The sequence below is a fragment of the Pogona vitticeps genome, chromosome 10, assembly GCF_051106095.1.
Source record: "Pogona vitticeps strain Pit_001003342236 chromosome 10, PviZW2.1, whole genome shotgun sequence".
Classification (NCBI taxonomy): domain Eukaryota; kingdom Metazoa; phylum Chordata; class Lepidosauria; order Squamata; family Agamidae; genus Pogona; species Pogona vitticeps.
In genome coordinates, this window is record NC_135792.1 from 9,270,116 (window position 1) to 9,290,836 (window position 20,721).

The 20,721-nt window shown below is 45.6% G+C and overlaps 3 protein-coding genes across 4 annotated transcripts in view; 1 reads left to right on the plus strand and 2 right to left on the minus strand.

The window, feature by feature from the left end:
* The window catches only part of GINS2 (GINS complex subunit 2), a 52,065-nt gene extending 35,174 nt beyond the window's left edge, over positions 1-16,891 (plus strand). The window contains exon 5 of the mRNA XM_072980582.2: positions 14,593-16,891. Coding sequence (XP_072836683.2) covers positions 14,593-14,778 — 186 coding nt within the window. The 3' untranslated portion in view covers positions 14,779-16,891. The remainder of the gene's footprint in view (positions 1-14,592) is intronic.
* Positions 1-20,721, minus strand: part of LOC144584427 (uncharacterized) — a 678,013-nt gene that overhangs the window by 482,777 nt on the left and 174,515 nt on the right. The window lies entirely within an intron of this gene.
* The window catches only part of GSE1 (Gse1 coiled-coil protein), a 389,126-nt gene that overhangs the window by 22,196 nt on the left and 346,209 nt on the right, over positions 1-20,721 (minus strand). Inside the window, exons 4-7 of one of the 2 annotated variants that reach the window (XM_020808482.3) lie at positions 14,170-14,369; positions 3,528-3,715; positions 1,312-1,509; positions 79-273 (exon numbers count right to left, since the gene is read on the minus strand). In XM_020808482.3, the coding sequence (XP_020664141.3) occupies positions 79-273; positions 1,312-1,509; positions 3,528-3,715; positions 14,170-14,369 (781 nt within the window). Of the gene's footprint in view, positions 1-78; positions 274-1,311; positions 1,513-3,527; positions 3,716-14,169; positions 14,370-20,721 lie in introns of both variants that reach the window. The other variant, XM_020808480.3, reaches the window with a different exon arrangement.

Genomic DNA, 20,721 nt, shown 5'->3' on the forward strand with positions numbered 1-20,721 from the left:
AAAAAGAGGAACAGGTTCCATTAACACCCCCCCTCCCGCCCCCGTAACAGCCATTATGTTCTGGCAGTCGTTTTATACCTCTCTGCAGTCAGGCTGGAGATGCGTTCGGACTGAAGTGCAGAGAGGGTTGAGTGAGACAGTTCAGTGGGGTACCTCACCCCAGACAAGTGGAGGTGCATAGCTGACGATGGATGGAGGGGCGGGAGTGAACCAGGAGTTGGAATTGGATAGAAAGGCGATCGCAGAGCTGAAAGGCAGTAGGACTCATCCATCCTGGAAAGAGACAGTGTGTTTAGTTTAAGGTAGCTTTCACAGATAAACAGTCTCACCTTATACCAAGAGATGGGTTTGTTATATGGGGAGGGTATCTTGGGACTCAAAATGAGCAGAGTACTCTGGTTTTAGGAGATGGACTTCTACTGTTGCTTCTGCTTCACAACAGGAACTAAAGGAACTGAGCAAAATGGTGGTTTTGCAGACCTCAGATAAGGTGTACAACAAGGTTATGCTTTCTGAAGCCTTGTAGCTTTTGGTAAAGTTTGGACTTTGAAGATATGACATGGGCACTGCCAACCTGATTGCTTTGAAATCAGAATTGCAAGATGTGTAAACCTCTGAGCTAAGCTTTAGTTTTGGAGAGACAGCAGGCTAATCATAGCCTCAATGACAAGACTGGGCATTTTCACACAACACCTAAAATTCATAAAGATAGACACTGAACACATAGCTCTAGTAAGGGTGTCCCAAAACAGAGGCAGCCTGACAATGAAGGCCTAAATTTGGGTCACCGCTTACCTATCATGAATAGTGTGTGTGGCCAAGATATCTAAAGATGACCTCCAAAAACGAGCGGGTTCATAGAGACATTCTCAGCCAAACACTTCAGCCTCAAATACATGGCAAACGTGCTAGTCACACCAGAAAAGCTGGCAGAAAATTCTTAGGTTCCCCACAGATTCTCTTAAAGATGTTTGGGTTCCAGCTTCTTTGTCAGTTCTCTGCTCTCCGTGGGTACAGAACATCTTGCTGACCAGGGCATAACAGAAGCTAGGCCAAGGCAGACACGGCTCCACAGGGCCTCATTCAAAGGACGAATTAGTGGACCAGCATGAGAAGTCCTGCTGCTGCTTTAAGTGACCGCCTGTTGTGCTTTATTATAGCCGTGACGAAAGCTTCCAAGAAGCCTCCACTGCGGGCAAGACCTGTTTATTAGCTGTTGTTCCAAAGAGCCGACTTCGGCAACTGCCCAAAGAACTCAATCCCCAAGGCAAGGTCGGCATGGCAAAGTGGCATAGCCTGCCTGCTTCTTACCTGAAGGCAGGGTGAGGAAAAGGATGGTGAGCTAGGTAGCTGGGATGGTAGTAAGCAGCAGCGGTGGCCGGATCCAGGGTGATGGGAGGCAGGGAAGACATGCGGAGCTCCTCAGTAGTATGGTAGGGTCGGAAGCTCCGCAGATAGTCTTCTGTGACGGCGCTGGGAGGCACCACATGGTGGACAGGCCGCTGAAGGCTGCTAAGCAGGGTGGGGTGGGGAGGAAAGGACAAATGAAGTGAGAAAGGATTTGCTGAGTGCAACTGACTTGTGAACTAAATACGGGTGGCCAGTGACTCTAATCTCTGAAGGCACACCACATTGGTACCCAGCCCACACTGATGCAGAGAACAGTTGGTTTCAAAGGGCTCTTCTTTTTTCTGCCACAGACTAACACAGCTAAGGTCCACAGAGAAACAAAATAATAAATAAAAATAATAAAAGAATAACTTCCTCTTCGCCGATGATGCAGCTGTTGTTGCCCACTCTGCTGAAGACCTCCAACAACTTATGAATCACTTTAGCAAGGCCTGCCAAGACTTTGGACTAACAATGAGCCTGAAGAAAACGCAAGTCATGGGCCAGGGCGTGGTCCCACCTCCCTCTATTACTATCTCCACGCAAGAATTGGAGGTTGTTCATGACTTTGTGTACCTTGGCTCAACGATCTCTGACACCCTCTCCTTAGATGTCAAGCTGGATAAACGCATTGGAAAAGCAGCTGCCATGTTCTCTAGACTCACAGAGTATGGCTTAATAAGCTGACGGCATACACCAAAATCCATAGAGCCTATAGGTCTATATAGCCTGTGTCCTGAGTACACTCCTGTACTGCAGTGAGTCCTGGACCCTTTGTGCACAGCAGGAGAGGAAGCTGAACACCTTCCATATGCGTTGCCTCTGACACATTTTTGGTATCACCTGGCAGGACAAAGTTCCAAATAGAGTAGTCCTAGAATGAGCTGGAATTTTTAGCATGTATACATTACTGAAACAGTGATGTCTATGTTGGCTTGGGCATGTCGTGAGAATGGCTGATGGTCGGATTCCAAAAGACCTCCTGTATGAAGGATTAGTGCAGGGAAAGCGCCCCAGAGGGAGACCACAGCTGCGATACAAGGATATCTGCAAGCGGAATCTGAAGACCTTATGAATGGACCTCAACAGATGGGAAACCTTGACATCTGAGCGTTCAGCTTGGAGGCAGGCTTTGCATCATGGCCTCTCCCAATTTGAAGAGACCCTTGTCCAGCAGGTCAAGGCAAAGAGGCAGTCTCGAAACCAGCCAAATCAGGGAGCTGGACAGGGGACAGATTGTATTTATCTTCCGTGTGGAAGGGATTGTCATTCTTGAATTGGCCTTCTCAGCCACACTAGACATTGTTCCAAGTCCTCCATTCAGAGCACATTAACATAGTCTCTCGAGACTGAAGGATGCCTAATCTAACTTTGGTTAGTGCCAAAATACTAATTGGGGCCATTTCACCCTCCAAACTGCTATAAGATGCTCTGTAGTCAAGGTTGTCCCCTTTTTCATAGAAGACTGAAGGTGTAGCAAGTGGCTAACTATTGAACACACTGACCAATACATTCAGTGCTACACCACTTCATGAATCTCTTGCTTAGCTCTCCTTCCTTTGTGTTATAGCAAGAATCCAGGTTAAGGGGCAGGGGAATAAACTGCAGTATGGCTGTTCCTCTACCGCAGGGATTCAAAACATTTTCAGCCTCAAGGGGCCTCGGTGGGGGTTGCCCAGGTGTATATGGACACATATACACTCTCAACACACTCTCCAAATCAGACCCTGAGGAGGGGGAGAAGAGAAGGTTAAAGCCTCTGATTCAGGCTGAGAATGGTGTTCTCCTGTTGCTGTTAGTAATGGGAAAGCAGAATCGAGGCAGCATAGTTAAAACCTCTTTTCCGTACCACAGTGATCCCAAACAAAGTTGTGGTCCTGTACAAAGAACACTGGAAGAACAACCATTTTTGTGCTGGCCAGCTGGTATTACACCCCTGCATCTGCAAAAGGACTTCTGGAAGTACTTACTATACATGGTTTAAGAGTTATGATGCAGAACAGCTCTTAGAGAAAGCCAAGCACATGGTAGAGAAGGAATAAGCACTGAAGAAACTGCTATTCTGGAGAGAAGGAGTTGATGCTCTAGTAGTTATCCATTGCTTGCCATCCTCATGAATTCTCAACAGCATCACTTACTTGAGAGGTGGGAAGCGGGAGTCCTGAATGATGGAGTTAGGTGGTATCCCAAAAGAATAAGGTGCCCCCAGCAAGTGAGAAGGTACTGTTGGGCCACTGGCTTTCTCCTGGGGTAACGGTGCCTCGGCAATCAGGCGGTCCCTGTTACTGCTGCTGTTTCCACCACTGCTTCTTGACCCAGCTTCTTGCTAAGGAGGAAAAAGAGCACAATTACAAACAACTACACTCCTGCAGCGTAAAACCCGAAGGATCATGGAAAACTGGAGGGCTCAGAAAGAATAGATGGGTGCCATGGCGAACAGAAGTTCAGCACTATCTGCTGTTGTGAAAGGTTGCTGATCCACTTCCCATTCTTTCATTCAGTTACAGAGAATATGCAGCCCGTGTTTCAAGTCAGGAATGACACCACTCACAGTTCATACAATAATTCTGGCGTGACTGGCAACAGTGTTGTTGCAAGACAAAGAACATTTAGGTCTTTTTTGATCTGCAAAGTGCTTTATAATCTGTATTATGCCAACCTGTGTTGCCGTCTCCTATTCCCATTTGAAATAGGGGGATCAGTGCTGTTTCGAGGCCACATAAGCAATCTGTGGTGTGGGTGGAATCTAAATTCTGATAGTCGGAAGGTGTGACTTTCAGTGGTTAGTTGAACACAGGGGGGACTCACTTCCATGAAACACTCAAGAGGACTGCGTTGTCAGGAATGTTTCCACATGCAAGCAATAAATAGCTTTTGAACTGCTGTCTCACTATTTTGATCAAGTAGAAGAAAAGGAGAGGAGAGGAACCTTTCATGCAAATGAATACTGTTGACAGTGATGACATATGAGACATTAATCAAAGGTATGAATGATAGGGATATTATTTCTGCCCTGCCATACTACAATTTAGGGTTATACAGTCAAATGGATTAGCAGTATAGTTAGGACTGGGTAAAAGTAAACACAGCGTCACACACTGCAACATAATGTTATAACATTTGCTGATACAGAAAGTAGCTTCAAAACTTCAAAAGAGTATTATATAAATTTATGGGGAAAGAAGGGTTTGTCAACAGTTTTTGACAGCTGAACTCTGGATTGCATGTCCTGTTTCTGGGCTCCCCAAAGGCATTTGACTGGAAAGAGGATTCCAATCTAGCAAGGCTCTTCTTTTGAATCTGCAAGGGACCATGTTCTACCACAATGCCAGAGACGTACATTCAATACAGAGTGAGGCTGTCCTTTGTTTAGACCAGCTGTACCTTTCCCTGCCTTCTCCTTGAAACACATACTCTATGCCAACCATTCCTGGACTCAGCCTGGCATCAGCTGGGATGACAGCTGCTCAGATGCCACAATGGATATCCTAGCAATAGTGATGCATGCACAAAGAGCAACGGAGGGCATTAGGAAGCTGGCAGTGCCACTGGAGCAGAGCAGACTGGTCTGTGACCAGTCATTCCCTGAAGTGGCCAACCATGGCATCAGCTGCACAGGCAGCTGCTCTCTCTAGCTGTCACAGCTCTTCTGGCAGCACCAACATAAAAAAGAAAACCAGAAAAGAGGGCAACATCTGGTTGGGCCTTTCTTGGTGGCCTCTCCTAGTGCCCTCAGTACTCACAACAAGCCAGATGCTTTCCGGATGATCATTAAGTAACAAGGCAGGAGGAGAAGACTAAAATCCTGGCCAGACGGAGCAGAACATCCAAAAAGGTGCCTTAAACTAGAAGCTGCATTTTTGGACACCTGTCATATGGGGTATATGAACAATTCCCACTGGCTTCACACTATAAAATGAAAACGACCTCAAAAGCAGCAGACCAAATGAACTACAGCAAATGAACATGTCAAAATGGCTAAATATTTTTAGGAAAGCAAACACAGATGAACAGGGTAAAAGGTGGAAACAATTCACCAGTTATTATCTCCAAGCTGTGCTAGTACAATTCATCAGGAAGGAGTACCAGGGTTGAGAGTTTGAACCTCTCTCCTCCCAGGACAGGGGCCAGACAGAATTTATGGCTAATGGGGGTAAGGTGCCCTGCCATCTGAGCAGCCTTGAGCAAGCTACACAGTTTCAGAAGACCACCAGAGGGAAGGACTGGTAAATCACCTCTGATTACGCCATACCCCCCCCCCCCAAAAAAAAACCCAGAGAGGTATGCTGCAAGTTGTGATCAAGAAGATGTAACATAATTATAATTATTTCCCGGCTGCCTCTTATGAAACCATTAAACTACTGAAGATACAGTAAGTCTGCCCTATCCACATGGATAGGTTCAAGCCCCTCAGTGGACGCCTGAAACAGTGGATATTAGTGAACCCATTTAAGAAAGCGAGAGGAGGAGATAAGTGCATGTGTGCATTGCAGACTGGATTGCAGCAGTGATGTCAATAGAAAACTGAAACCATAAATGCTGACTCTGCACATATGCAGCTCCTATGGTATTAGGTTCATCCAGAGGAGGCAGGCTTTGGCAAAATTTACTTCTGGGACTGCAGCACATACAGTCTGTCTGACAGTACAGGCAGTGGTCTTGCTGGCTGCAGGATTCTGGGAACGGCCGACTAGAAAAGTAACTTTTCCAAAAGAAAGGAGTATCCCAATCACTGCCAAATTCTTATAGCAGTTCATTTAAAGACACACATTATTAATTTGTCTAATACCACCAAGATGGGGCCAAATAAGCTATTAAAGTGAGTGGAAACAAAAAATCAACCAAGTGAAATGGGGGTGGCTGGACTAGATGGCCTAAACGCCCTCGCCTCCTGCAACTGCAAAAAAGGCTTCTGAAAGCATATGCTGGACTTGGACTTCAACCCTGTCACATCATGCTCAAACACTGCCCATTGCCCCACATCAAATTTAGAAGATTCAAACTGACATCTCAAACAAAAGTCAGAAGGACTTTTATCTAATAGTCCACAGGCAGGATTTTATTTCTGAAATAAGATATACACTGCACAGGCATCGTGAAGAAGATGCTACATGAGACCCCTGAGACTTGACTGGCTCTGGCTGTGTTGCCTGTTTGTTTGCTCTCTAGCAGAAAACTCAGCTAAGGAACTGTCTGACAGCCACAAGTAGCGGTCCTAGTATCCAGGTATAGGTACAAGGAAATATGCTGGCCTGATTGCTCCTCCTCCCATCCCTGGCAAAATGAACTATTAACCACCTAATGGGCCCGTTATGCCTGAAAGGGCTTGTTTGATGGCCTCCTCCGCTCCTCCCTGCTTAATCACTGGAAGGAAATCCCATTTGGTGAACCACTTCCTTTCTGAGGTGCTCCCACATTCCAAGCTGAGCAGCCAAATGCTGACCTGGTCAGGCCACACACTGGTAATATAGGAGTTATTAAGATACCAGCAGTGGCAGCTTCTGTAGAGTCCTCACATTGATTGGGTCCATTTAATGTGTACTTTGCCTGGCAGGGAGCCAAAGGTCTCTTGAAAGCTCTCCCTGGCCCCTTTAAAAGGATAAAAAATTCCAACAACACAGCAACACCTAATGGGTTTGAGGGAGCTGCATGACTGGGTCTGCTCAGCAGCACCCTGGATGCATGCCAAGACATGGGGGGGGGGAGAACCAGTTCGTCGATGTTAAATGGAGTCAACACCTGAGTGCTGCAGACCCTTTCCCCAAGTTTTGGCCCTCTCTTTCACATACGGGTACTCTGGATTTGATGCAGACCAACATGTCTTCAAACTTTCAGATTTCTTTTGGGGAGGCAGCAGGTTTCTAACTCTCTAAGGAAAAACCGAGAATATTGTGTAGTGAATACTCGAGTGGAGGGGTTGCAAAGTCCTGTTAAGCTGTAAAACTGATATCTTCCTACCATCTGCTCTTACAGGGAATCGACACCAAATTTACATGTTCTCTCATTTCCCAGTGCTTGGATATATTAATTATAATGCACCAGCACCACCCAACACCACTGACATTTGACTTAGAATGCTTATGCACTTTTTCATAATCCTTCTAAATGTCAGGATTTGAACGCTTAAAGAAAAAAAGAATGTACTCAGTCTTAAATTGATAAGTTCTTGCAGCTTTTTTAGTCCCATAAAAATGGTCTGCCACAGTCTTCTGGAATCTCAGTAGATGCTGCCTCAAGGATGAGCATTGGTTTTGCTTGGCTCTGAATAGGCCAGCTTGTTCCTGTTGAAATGGGGCTGCTTTGAGCCATTAAGACTACCTGGCTGTCCATGCTCACAAGCTATCCAGTTCTGCCTTTCCAGGGAGCTCTGATTTCCTGAACTTTTTGCTGTAGCAAACTCCTTTCTCGGGACCTGGTTTCACCTCAGCTTTTCTGCAAGATAGTCACTGCTAACTGATCTCTGCTGTATGGGAAGCCAGGCCAGGGATCAGCTGATGGAACTGCAGCAAGAGACAGCCTGTTAGAGGGGGGAGGGATGCTACAGCTGGGTGGCAAGGTGGAGACAGGTGAAAAGCAAGCAGACTATCATGGGAAGAAAACCTTTACAACACTGACCAGCTGCCAGATCCTCTCTCTAGAAGGGTGCTGTGCACATCAGCAACAGGTGGTGGTCCATCCAAACCTCAGAAATTGTCCGCAAGGGATACGAAGATAAAAGCTTTGACCCCAAAACTTCTTTAACCTTGATTGCCCCCACCTCCCTACCTTGCCCCCAAAGTGCTGTATTGTTATATATATAAACTTCTGGAACTGATGTTTTGTGAAAGTCATGGTCTTCATGCCAGTAGATGCACAGTGGTGGCTAGTACCTATGGTGGGGCAGGAGACACATCAGTCAGTGGTGGCCAGTGGCAGGGGAGAAGGAGATATATAGACAGAAACACACCTGCACAGGCAAACAAAAGCATTCTTACACACAAGAGGGCATCTGCTGGCGATCTGCAGAGGACTAAGCCTGGAAAAGGGTAGTGCCCACTTCCTCCAACGGATGAACCACCACATAGGTCATAGGAGCTAACTGTTGTTCGGCAAGTGCGAAAAGCAGAGAAATTTTGAATTTAGATAGAGGGTGACAGATTTTTCAGTCAAACTGGGAGATGTCCAGAGGGCTGCTCCAGGGATTCAAGCAGTTGTGTTACACAACTCCAACTCAGGGTTTTGCTGCCTGTAAACAACACAGATAGCATCAAGACACCTGATGGGTCTGGTGCTCTCACTTCCACAGAGAATAAAGGCACTGTTGTGCTTCATGCTTGAACTCTTCACTGTTTGGGGGCATAAAGGAACACTGAACAATATCCTTACACAACATGCTCCAAATGTAACTGGAGCTTTTCCGCAGGGCTGGCCCCTAAAGCCAGAGCTGGATTTTGAACAGCTTGAGCTCTCTTTGTGTCACCAGCGAGACTGAATCTCAGAACACATGCCACAGAGATTGAATTTAAAATGCTCGGTGCCAGGTGCCACAGGGGAAACTGCCTCTATCAGTCAAGTGTATTTACTAAATACGACCACAACAAACACTCCGCGAGCAGCCGAGAGCTCCTCAAGACTTTCATAATCTCTTCGGAAGATACATCGGCCATAATTAATTCAAAGAGATGGGCCCGCTGATTGGAATTTTTAATGAGCAGGAACATCTGTTCGCTCTCAGAACGCGGCACGCGCCCGGAGCACCATGCAGCCGGCCCTCTTCCGCAGCCCTCCCGCCCTGACCTTCTCCAGAAGGTACATGCCTGACACAATGATCTGGATGCACAGGGGTGGCATTAGGGAGACAAGAGAGTGACAGAAGACAGTGAGAATACAGACAGGGACCTAGTCCTTGACAAAGGAAGCACAGAGAAAAGAAGGGGCGGCATTGAAGGGTCCCCTTTGGCCTCGTCCTGTCGGAGAGGGCTTGCTGCAACCAGAGAGGAGAAGGAGGCAGTGTCTTGCGTGCTTTGTAAAGGCTTGATTTGCATATATAGAAAGATCACCAAGATCCATAGAGAGAGTGTAGTCCCTGACTGTAATGAGGAAGGAAGGGAAGGAGAGCCTGTGTTTTTTCCTCTCTTTTAATATTTAGTAGTTGCTTTGTTCATCAGAGCCATATACAGTATCAATCATCCTTTGGATGATCACAGATGCCTACGGAGCCTGAAACAGCACAGCAAATATAAATCCACTAGCCTTTTGATAGACCATCAAATAAATAGGTTAGGCAAGTGCTTCATCAGAGGCATGCAGGGAAGAGAACTAAGCCCCTAGCAGAACACAGTAACAGCAAACTGTACCAGTTGTCTTTGAAGAAAGAGGATGGGGTGCTAGGGCAGTGCCTCCTAACAGCCACAATGGAATGAAATTGAGGTCTTGCATGACTCTCTCAGTGACAGCCTTAATTAAGGCAAGAAGCTAATCTGTAGCACCAAGGAGAGAATTCAGGGAGCTTTGGGTCTGAAGAACAGCTACCTAGTTATTTTAAAGCATGGCTGTGGCCCTCCAGCTTCCATCATCCCTAACCTGCGTGGCGAGGGCAAGGAATCAATGGAGATGCACTTCAACAACATCTGAGGGGTCAAAAGTTGCTCACTCCTGCTTAAAAAGACAGGCTCAAATCCTCTTGGGGTCTCCATACTTAAAACAACATAAATGTTTAGAAAATTAAGCTAAAGCATTTTTTTAAATTAATCAAAAGATTTATAACAGATTACAGTGATTTGGAGAGGGCTGTAACAGAAGAGTCAGCTGAGAACTCCATTTTGTATCAATCAGCCTGCTGGTGGATCTCTTCACCTTCCCCAGCAGTCCTACCTTGGGCATAGTAGGATTGGAGAAGGAAGTGGAGGTTCCAGGGCCTGGATGGGAGGAAGCTTTGACTGAAACAAATCAGTTATTCTGTTGAGCTCTACAGTAAAAGATAAAGTCTGGGAAGGAGGATGAGCAAGAGGCTGCCACTTTCACCTCTTCTTCCTGTCTTCTACAGTAAAAATCAGCAAGCGGATTCGGAATGGGAGCCAGAATTCAGCTCCTTTGACATGAGGCAAACTGGAGTTGGAACACATGGCCAACCTCAGTACTGTGCCCAGAGCACTGGCACGTCCAGGAAAGGAGGCTGATAAGTGTTCCTCCCCCCTCCCCTGCTCAAATGCCCCTGCTCACAGCTCAAGGAGTACTGACCAGGCTCCAACCTCAAACTACTCTGGAAGCTTTGTGGAGGGATTGTTAGTGCAGAAAGAGAGAGATCTGGGTGCAGAGTAAAGCATCCCATTAGGAGGCCCTGCCCGATATGCTTCACACCCCCTATAGCATTGACCAGGCTATTTGGCTAGGCCAGCTACTGTGACATTCACAGTAACTGGCATGCAACACTGAAGACTTTCTCAGTAATATTTTGCACACTTGGTGGAGCTGAGGATGGAGATTCTTCCTGAGATTCTGAAAAGATGTTCCTGGAAAATTAAATCCTCGTATTAGGTCAGGTGGCATCTTTGCCATCAGCCAGCAAATGAACTCTTTATAACCTGAAAACAGGATTGCACAATGGATCGTCGGAGAAGGCAGCACCTCCTCAAGAAAGATGGACTGTAGATATGAGCAGGCTGCGAAAGCCATGCTTTCAGCATATCCAGTTTTGCAGCAGTAGCTTGAAATGAATTTGCAGCGTGAAAGGAGAATAGTATGGCAAGCTGGTGGGGAGGAGAAGTGAAGGAGCAGGATGATCAGTCATCCTCTGGTGATTAGTGTGCAGCCTCTGCCAGCGAGACCACAGGACATGGCCTATTAGCTTTAAAATAGACAATTCTTCATCCCACATGGCCTTTCAAAAGACTCCATATTATCTTTGAAAAACTGCTAACCTCTGATGGATTAGAGCCAGCAGCAAGCCACCACTTTGATTTTTGCATTTCAGAACTTCCAAGTGTCTCCTCTCTCGTCTCCATTCTCCTCTCTTATTTTGCCAGGTTATTGTGTGGTGCTATTCCCATGCCCCAGAAAAAAAGAATTAAAGCTTCAACCAGATCTCTACATTAAGATAGATGGGCCATATCATCTGTTGAGCCAGCTCTAGTTCTCTGTGCTCAGAATGCTCCCTGGTGGCATTAGTGCTTCTTTAGTAGCAAACTGTTGGAGCAGAAAGATTAGTGCCTTTTCTCAGAGATAGCGGAATATTCCTGCGGTAATGGAGGGGTTCTTTAAGAATGGATTTGGGCTGAAACAGAGAAAAGGAACCACCAGAAAGATTGGAATCAATTGTTGGCTGCAAGGCTGTTGCTTTGCTTATGAATATAATTTTCTATGGATGGCTATCAAGCCAATCATTGTTGTAGTTTTCAAAGAAGTAGCCTTGTTAGTTTGTGCAAACATATCCAGACAACAGCAAAAACCAGAACAGAACAACACACAGGGATGCCTTAAAGGCTAACTGTTATACGTCACTGGGAGCTTTCAAGTTCTTTGAATGTCTAAAGAAGTGGACATAGCCATGAAAGCTCACAGTGAAATAACACAGCTAATCTTAAGATGCCATGCGATCTTGTTTTGCTTTTTTCTTCTTTTGTCTGAATACCCTGCCAAGACATGCCAACACAGTGGCCACATAACAAGCCTGAGACATTCACAGTTATAGCAAGCAAGCCCCATCATCACAAACATTTAAAAAAACCAGCACCGGAATTCTGGAAGTAAAGATTTGGAGACCCCACATAGTTGAGAAGTAATCATCTTAAAACTGGAGAGCTGGATCGAGTCCAGCCCCTGTCAAAGAGACACAGTGGGGAATTGAGCTCCCGCCCTGTGGCTCCACAGCCAGATACCAAAATCACTGAGCTATCCAGATGCAAGTAAACTACTTCAACAAATATATACTGTGTGGGTAAGCTCAAGAGTTTTTGACTCCCAGCTACAGAGAGACTGAAATTAAACAACAACAAAAACCTTGTGCCTCCCCTGTCCTAGTATTCTCAAGCTGTCTGCTCTTGCAGGACAAGATAATAATTATTCTTCACAGGTCTTCACGCACAGATCTGGAGCAAAGAATTGCACTCAGTTAACCTATGTTGGTTGCATTTTCAAAGCATGTTTATAGAAAAGGTATAAGACCATGGTTAACGACAGCAGGATGGGCAGCATGAGAGAGCAGACCTCAGAAAGCTGCCTCTCCTTTTTCAGTGTGATCAGAGTTCTGTTTGTGTGTGTGTGTTCCCTCTAGCAGGGCATCATCTGTGCTTCTAAAGCATCAGGGGTCCTGTTTTCTCTTCCCCTCCCTCTCCTTTCCTCTTTGTGGTTTAATTAGTATTTCCAAGAGCTGTGATTCCGCTGGGAAGCCTGGGTAAAATACAAGGGAAGGATAACCACTAACAATGATTCTTAATTAGCAAATGCTTCGACTCCCTGCTGCTGTCTGCCTGTGAGTAAGGGAGAGATAGACAAGCAGCAAATACAGTCAGCCTGCCTGGGCAATGCCAGCAGTGAGTCCCAGAGGACGACCTGCAAGCATGGATTACAAGAAACACTTTTGATTGCTTCTTATGATCATTCAGGACACCGGATCCTCTCACCATAAACACTGAGGTAGATGGGTCTGTTTGCCCCCAGACAGAACCGTCAAGCAACAAAAGACATTCCTAGCCTTCATCACTGTCCCCTTCCCCCCCCCCACACACACACCGCTTTTACTTTGCCTCTCCTCCTCTATCTGGTCTGGTATTTGACTTCTGGCCTTTGGGTCCTGTTTACTGGATCTGGTAGTTGATCTCCAGCTCATTCATGCCCACAGTTGACTGATGTGCTTGCTGTCTTACCTATATTATTCCACAGTGTACAGAGATACATTGGTTTCCCCTGCTAATAGCACCCCTACTTGCTATAACACTGTTTCTGAGATTCAGACGTGTCATGCTCTCTCGCTCTCTTAAGTCAGCAGCATTCCAGCATGGCCAGCATCTTTTCCCTGACCCAACACAGTAATTTCATTAGATTAAAATAAATAGAATACTACAAAAATCAAAGAATGATAGAACAATTGTTTTGGAAGGGGACTACAAAGCCACTGAGTCCAGCTCCTGTTCAATGAAGGAACCCAAATCGAAGCAGATCTGACAGATAGTTGTCCAATTGTATCTTGAATTCCTCCAGCGTTGGGAGTGCTCATTACCTCCAGAGGTAATTGGTTCCATTGTCATACTGCTCTAACAGTCAAGACATTTTTCTTGATATTCAGCCTAAATCTGGTTTCATGAAGTATGAGCCCACTATTACATGTCCTTCATTCTGGAATGATCAAGAACAGATTCTGTCACTCCACTATATGACTATCTTTCAAGTATTTTAAAAAGTGCTATCTTATCTCCCTTCAGTCTTATTTTCTCGAGGCTAAACATGCCCAGTTCTTTCAGTCTTTCCTCATAGGGCTTGGTTTCCAGTTCCCTGATCATCCTTGTTGCCCTCCTCTGAACTTGCTCCTTCTTAAAGAGTGGTGTCTAGAACTGGACACAGTACTCTATCTGAGATTTAACCAGTTACTCATGAGTAGTAAAAATAAACAACATCCACTGGCAGTTTCTGTTAGAAACTGAAAGGTATATCTCACTTGGCAGGGAAGAGGGACTTTTCTTAAGACCTGCCTTCGGTCTCCTTTCCCCAGTTTTCCTTTCTGCCCAGACTTTTCGCCAGTGCTTCCAGGACACAGGATCTCCTCTCCTCTCTATGAGCAGTGTGTATGAGTGTAGAGAGCATTACCTGCCGTCCTTCACTTCTCCAGATGCCATTCACAGTTTTGGTAGGTGCAATGGTCACTACAGGAGGTGTACTAGGCACACTGTGCCCTCCTGGTGGGACGATGAGAGGCCCCATGGGTCCTCGCTTAGGCGTGCTTGCAGGGGAGCTGTGGTTGGTGGCTGGCGAGGAAACTGGAGAAGATTCACTGCTTATGGAAGATCCTGTTTAAAAAAAACATACAGATATTGGGAGAAGGAAATTAGAATAGTCATTCTGATATTCTTGATTAATAACCCAGCCCCATGTATTAGAAACAGAAGCCTTGGTGGTGGGGAATTTTTTCAATGATCTGGCTTCAAATAACGTTTTCCCCAACATTGCATCCAAAGGTAATCAAAGAGCTGTGTTGACATGACCAACATTGTAACTCTCTTTCCCATCAAGATCGTGGTGTGTTCTGAAGACATTCCAGATTCATGGCTTCAGTCTATGACTCTACCTCAACTGCTCCCATCTGTCAGAAGAGAGGCAGACGTCTACACTGCAGAGACATTCTCCTATCCAGACAGAACCTTGAGAGAAGCACGGTGGAAGCTATTTAGTTGCACCACCTGTCCCCTGCAGGGATGATTAAAAACGGTAGGGGCATCAGAAACATGCAGAGTATAGGCAATAACACGGCTGAGACATCACCTAGATGTCAAAGAGGGATGCAATGTGAACATGTGGAACTGCTCCTATGTCGTCATCATCATAATCACTGGTACTACAGATCTGATTAGTTGGGTTGTTCCTGAACTACGAGATCCCACTGTTCTCAGTTTAAAGCATTATCTCCACTTCATCTCTGTGTGCATCATTATTTATAAAGTGCTTAACATGTGCTAGGTGCGGCATGGAAATGACAGGTGATGGACAGACAAATGGGTGAAAAATCTATTACTACTATTTCCATTTCACTGGCTGAACATAAAGTACAGTATTCACTACCTCAGAATCTTTGCACAGTAGCATTTGGCAAGACAGAATGACTTCCAATGGGAAGCTGGCTCAGAAGAAGCAAAAACCAACAGACAGAAAAGGCTGATGACACCACGATACTCCTCTAGGGTTACAGTAATAAAAAACCCGGAGCTGGATGCCACCCAGTGTGGATACATCCATCATGGCACAAAACCTGGGGCCATCACAATTAGAGGAATTGAATGCGTTCTTTCAAGAAAAATTAGCAAAACCATCCTCAGCCAAGCCTGCAAAAGGCACCATGGCCGGGAAACTGCATTCAAACAGACAGGCATCTGGGTAAACAGAATAACTCTTTTTTTAACCCTTGGGCAAGCCATTGCTTCCATTTGCATAATACATCTGTATTTGAAATTACACCCACCCTAGGGATACTGGTGATATTTGCAAGGGAAAAAACTGGAGCCATAGGAATGGAATTAAGAGCAGTGTGCATACAGAAGAGAGTAGCTGGAACAGAAATACAAATAGGATAATAACTAGGGCACTCTTGCTAGATTTCTTCCTGCATCTCAAAACAAACATTTGCATGAAAAACGGTTTGTGGATCAGAAGCTCAGGAGCCAAACAAGTCTCCACCTCAGTTTGAATGTGGACAAATATGGGGCATTCAAATAAGGTAACAACCATTCAGATACAAAGAAAAGCAATGGCAAATGGGCCATGTGACTCTTCTGACAGATTTTTGACTGCATCTCTGCACACAACGCTAATGGCTTTGACCCTTTCAGGCCATGGTAAGTTGCACTTTGCAGGCACATGGGCAAATAAATGGATTCAGACAGCCCAGCACACAAGGAAGCTGTATGTTCAGTTTTAGACTCAGAAGAAGCTGTTATCTGATTGGGCCCAGGAAGCCCCTTGAAAGACAATATGAACACATTTGGGCAGGTCTCTCTGGGAAACCTGCTGCTACACTTTCCAGGTGCAAAAAGGTGGAGATGGGGACAGAAGCCACTACCCCACAGTTGTTCATCACTGGAGAAGACGGAAGAGTCCCTGACTTTGTGTCTAACTACATGTTCAAACTAGAGCCCTGATCAAACACAGAACTAAGCCCACGTCCTTCTCTCTCCTGTGTCCATTTCTGAGCTTGAGATGGAGACTTGTTTGGCTTCTGAGCTTCTGATCCACAAGCATGGGTCCAAAACCAATCCCAGCCTTCAGCTAAGCTTGGGAAACAAGTCAGGATGTGTTTCTTCTCTTTGGCTCTAGGTTCAAATGAAGCTATCAACTCATTCACCTGGCTGCCTTCTCCCCAAGGTAACAGAGTGGACTCTAGTTAAGGAGGCCAGAAATCTTTCCAGTTGGGAGAAGGGACATTCAGAGCTCAGAAAGGGCAGTTTAGAGCAGGGATCACCCACAATTAAATCAATAGATCAGTATCCTATTGTGGTGAGCAGAAAGTCCTGCCAGCAAAGCAACACAGGATCACGCTTCTTGTGCAAGAATTGTCCTCAGCTCACACAACAGCAATACTTGGACAAGTGGCATGATCCCACATTATGCAATGGAAAATCCGTAGGCTCCAGCTTGGGAGGCAACAGCAGGTGCCCCATACCAACTTCTGAACTTTAAGCAATTCATTGCCACAATTTATGCCAAATGTAAAACAAGGGTGTAAGATTTGGGCAAATGTATAATAATGCTGTACTATTGATGTGCAAGACACTTCACAGATTTTTCACAAGCAATAAAGAAGTCAGCCTTTTGCCCGTCAGGATTGTAGAATCTCAAATCTGTTAGGCAACCGATTTGCCTTTTGCCAGCAGAAACAAGCCTTACTGGAAAGTAAAATTGGACATATGAGATCTCATTTCACTATCTTGCCCTCTGAATATTCAGACTGCCTGATGACGCATTCTGTACCACTCTAAAAAATGTACCATGCCTTTAGGCTACTGACTTGTCAGAGAGGGTCATGCCTTTTCATGTCTCCATCTTCAGGGTAGCCAAACACCACTTGTGACAAGTTTGGAGAAGAAAAAGGCAGAGGGAGGGGGGAGGATGACAAAGAAGGGGAGGCCAACATGCTGCCAGCCACAATGCCTTATTAATTATTCCTGGGTTATTGCGCAGTCCTTTCATTCTGGAGAGCAGAGGCACGGATGCTGCTCATGACAAAGGAAGCCGCCGATATGGATTTGACACCCACTGAAGTCTATCTTGTCAGCGCGAGGCCGACAACAATTAGCAGGCTTAATCCCCTCTGAGCCAGGAAGCCATTACTCACCACGCAAGAGCCTTATCAATCAATACCATCACAAAGAGCTGGGCAATTAATGAAGCTAAAGTCTTACTTCAGAACCCTTAATTCTCGCTGTGTGGCTTTAAAATGGGAGGGTTTGTGATCGTTATAATTAACTGGCGGTATTCAGCCAGGAGTTAGTCAATGAAACTAATCTGGCTTGGAGATGACAAGGGACGCAGTGTGGCAGTGTCACCTTTGTTGTCTGACCTCCTGCTTTCCACTCAGTGATAGCAGATTAGCAGGCAAGGCTGACAGGCAAAGGTAATTAACAGCTGAGACCCTGACGAAGTAGTAAAGGCAGTGGAAGCGGGAGGAGAGGAGAAAGGCCCCAGCGAGGATCTGAACCCATTGAAGCTGACAATCAGCAGATGCGGCTGCTTGGATTTGCTTTGTGGCTTCTTTTGCTTGCCTAGCTGGAAAGGGATCCGCTCTTTGATCAGAAAGGAGGGGGGAGGATTGTTCTCTGAGAGCTGAAAATGGGCTCAGTGGGTGCCTGACTGCAAACAGTTCTAGATTAACACAGTGGTTTGCTTGTCTAAGGAAAGAATGTCGTGGCCCCTCAAGGTAGGAAGTCATGCCCTCAGACCTGGATCATCTTCTGACACGGGAGATGCAGGGGTGGGTGTATGACTCTCGGGACTTCAAAAGGAGAGTCTTGTTTTTCACGGGGATGCTAACTAGAGATTTAAAGAATACTCATGGATTTCTTCATTCTGTTGGAGTCAGGCTGTCACAACACCACTTGACACCTCCACGAATTATTGCAAAGCCTTGCCTCCAGGTGAGAGTGAGACAAGGAACACTGCTTTCCCCCCCCACACACACACAAGGTCTCAGTAATTTCTGCAAACCATCTCATGCAAAATTAGTGTCTCTTGCCTTTGAAAAACAAAGCCCACACGGAGAGGCAGGCACAAAACAACAGGTTTGTTGTTATAACAACAGCAATGTGGAAACACCTTTCCAGTATTTCTGATCTTTAAAAATTTGTACAACAAAGCAGCTATCACTGTCATTTTGTGAAACCTGCATTGTCTGTATTAAAGTGCTATTTGTGCAGTTTTGTTTAACTTGTACAATCAACTGTTTTTATTCTTTCCTCTTGTTGAGAGCACTGCAAAATGCAGTTGCCCTCTCACGGGGCAAGGGGAACAGTTTTGCAGTTCCTTGGTATGCACCCTTGTGAAGTGACAATGGGAAACACAGGCCTTGGGTAACATGAAGGCACATTCTAGCATCCCAGAAATACAGATTGCTATAAAGTCCAGACACCACCAACGGGGCCATTAACAGAAACCACAAGAGCTGGTCTCCGACTACTAGGAGCAGGGCTAAAAGGGAGTGAGGAAGAAGAACCCAATGTAAGCCCTTCTCCCTAAACAGCCTCCCTTCACACAACAGACCATCTGTGTCCGACTGGAACATCGAATCTCTAACTAAGGTGGATCAACAAGCGATGACGGAGAGGGGAGCTAGTCAGGATTTCTCCTCAGTCAGCCACGCAGGGCTCCTATGGGTGGATGAAAGTGTGAGGTTCATAAGTGGCTAAAGGCTTTACGCATTAATGGAGGAAATCACTAAATGTTTATCCACATTATGTCTATGATGTAGATCACTGCAATTCCATTTTATGAATGGGGAAACAAAAGCCCAGAGACAACCTGCCTGAAGGCAGCCAATTACTTCTAGAGCTCCTGTGATCAGAGAAGCAGAGAAGATGACCCTGGAGTTTTTGCTGGACATCCCAGCCAACGAAGGCTTCTTCTGCCTCTTGTTTTGCTCCAAATGACAAGGAATTTAAAGGGGGGGGGAAGATACTTAGGGATATCTTTCCCTCTTCTAAACAAATCATTTCTAAATTCTAATCCAAACAGCAAGTGGGCTTGGGCATTCTTCCCTTTACCCTTGCTGTTTTATTCTTCCTGGGGGCCAATTTCTTTTTCACACATTCCTTCTGACAACAACTCCACACCCACACAGGGACACAAAAATCACTTTGAACTCTGCATTGAATTTGTGAGCTCCCAGAACTCAATTAACATCCATTTGATATCAATAAATATGTTAAGCAGCTTCCTGTTTCTGGAAAGCCCCAGCTCTCAGCTGCCGAGAGGCTGCGAACGCACATGCACACATGCGTGCGCATGCACACACCCCAACCTTTCCCTGCTGCTTCTGAGGCTGCATAGCTTTCCTCTTGAGATGAAAAACAGTGAAATTGCAGGGAAAAGCCAGGCCACTCTAATCCCCACTGGGCGAAGCACCCATGGTTATCTCTCATTTTCTCCCCACTCGTCGTCTTCTTTTGTACTGACGAAGGCTTTTGACAAGGAGAAGCAAAAGCCCATCTAAATGCTTGGGTGTTTTTTTTTCCCCTGCTCAGTCGGGCTCACAGAAAGCTTTCTGGACCAGACTAAAGGCTTCTGAGCATCCTTGGCAAATCCAAGAGTAATTCTGGGCATATCCGCCTTGTGGGATAAAAAGTGTTCAGCTGCAGCATGCATCCGAGTATCTTTTTCCTCTGCTTGTGCTCATGAACTAACCAGTCCCTTTACTTCTAGAGGTTCATGATCTCCTGTGTTAATTCTCCCACATTTTCTCTACAGCTTCTCTAACGGAAGCAGACTGTTGTAGGTCTTGTCCACTCTGACTCACAGCAGTTCTCCAAGGAATCAGGCAGAGAAGGGGCATCGCTGCCTGCTGAGCAGGTTTTACACCCCCCGGCCAAACCTATAAATGTAGCCAGCAAAGAAGCAGGACTCTCTTGCTTGGGAATATTCTACATGCATAAGTTGCAGGGGTGAAATTCTAACACAAGTGGACAGGAGGCCCTCCCAGATGATGTAAGGCCACTGCACAATATCAGTCTATCAATCTGTCACCATCCAGACTTAGAAGAGTTGCCCAAGTGCTGAAGAAGAACTAGAAATCTGTGCAGAGCCAATAACATTTACATACACTCTCATCTACTGTCCATATAACATGGCTAAATAGATACCATGGACATGAATGACTGAATGAGGTAGGAAGTATTTTTAAAGGCTGCCTCCTTTTTACAGATGAAGTATGCTAACATAATTTCATTATCTCAGTATTCCTATTCTTTTCTGATCACTAGTGAAAAGATAAAATTGTGGGAGCTACATCTTGTCAATCCCAAGTAGTTTAACACACATGGGTTGAACAAGACTTATTAAGTGAAAACCTATGCAAACCCTATTGGTTCAGTTAGTCTACTCTAGTTGAGACTAACAATTTGATGTAGTCCTGAAAGACGAAGCTAGAAAGGCTGGGTCAAG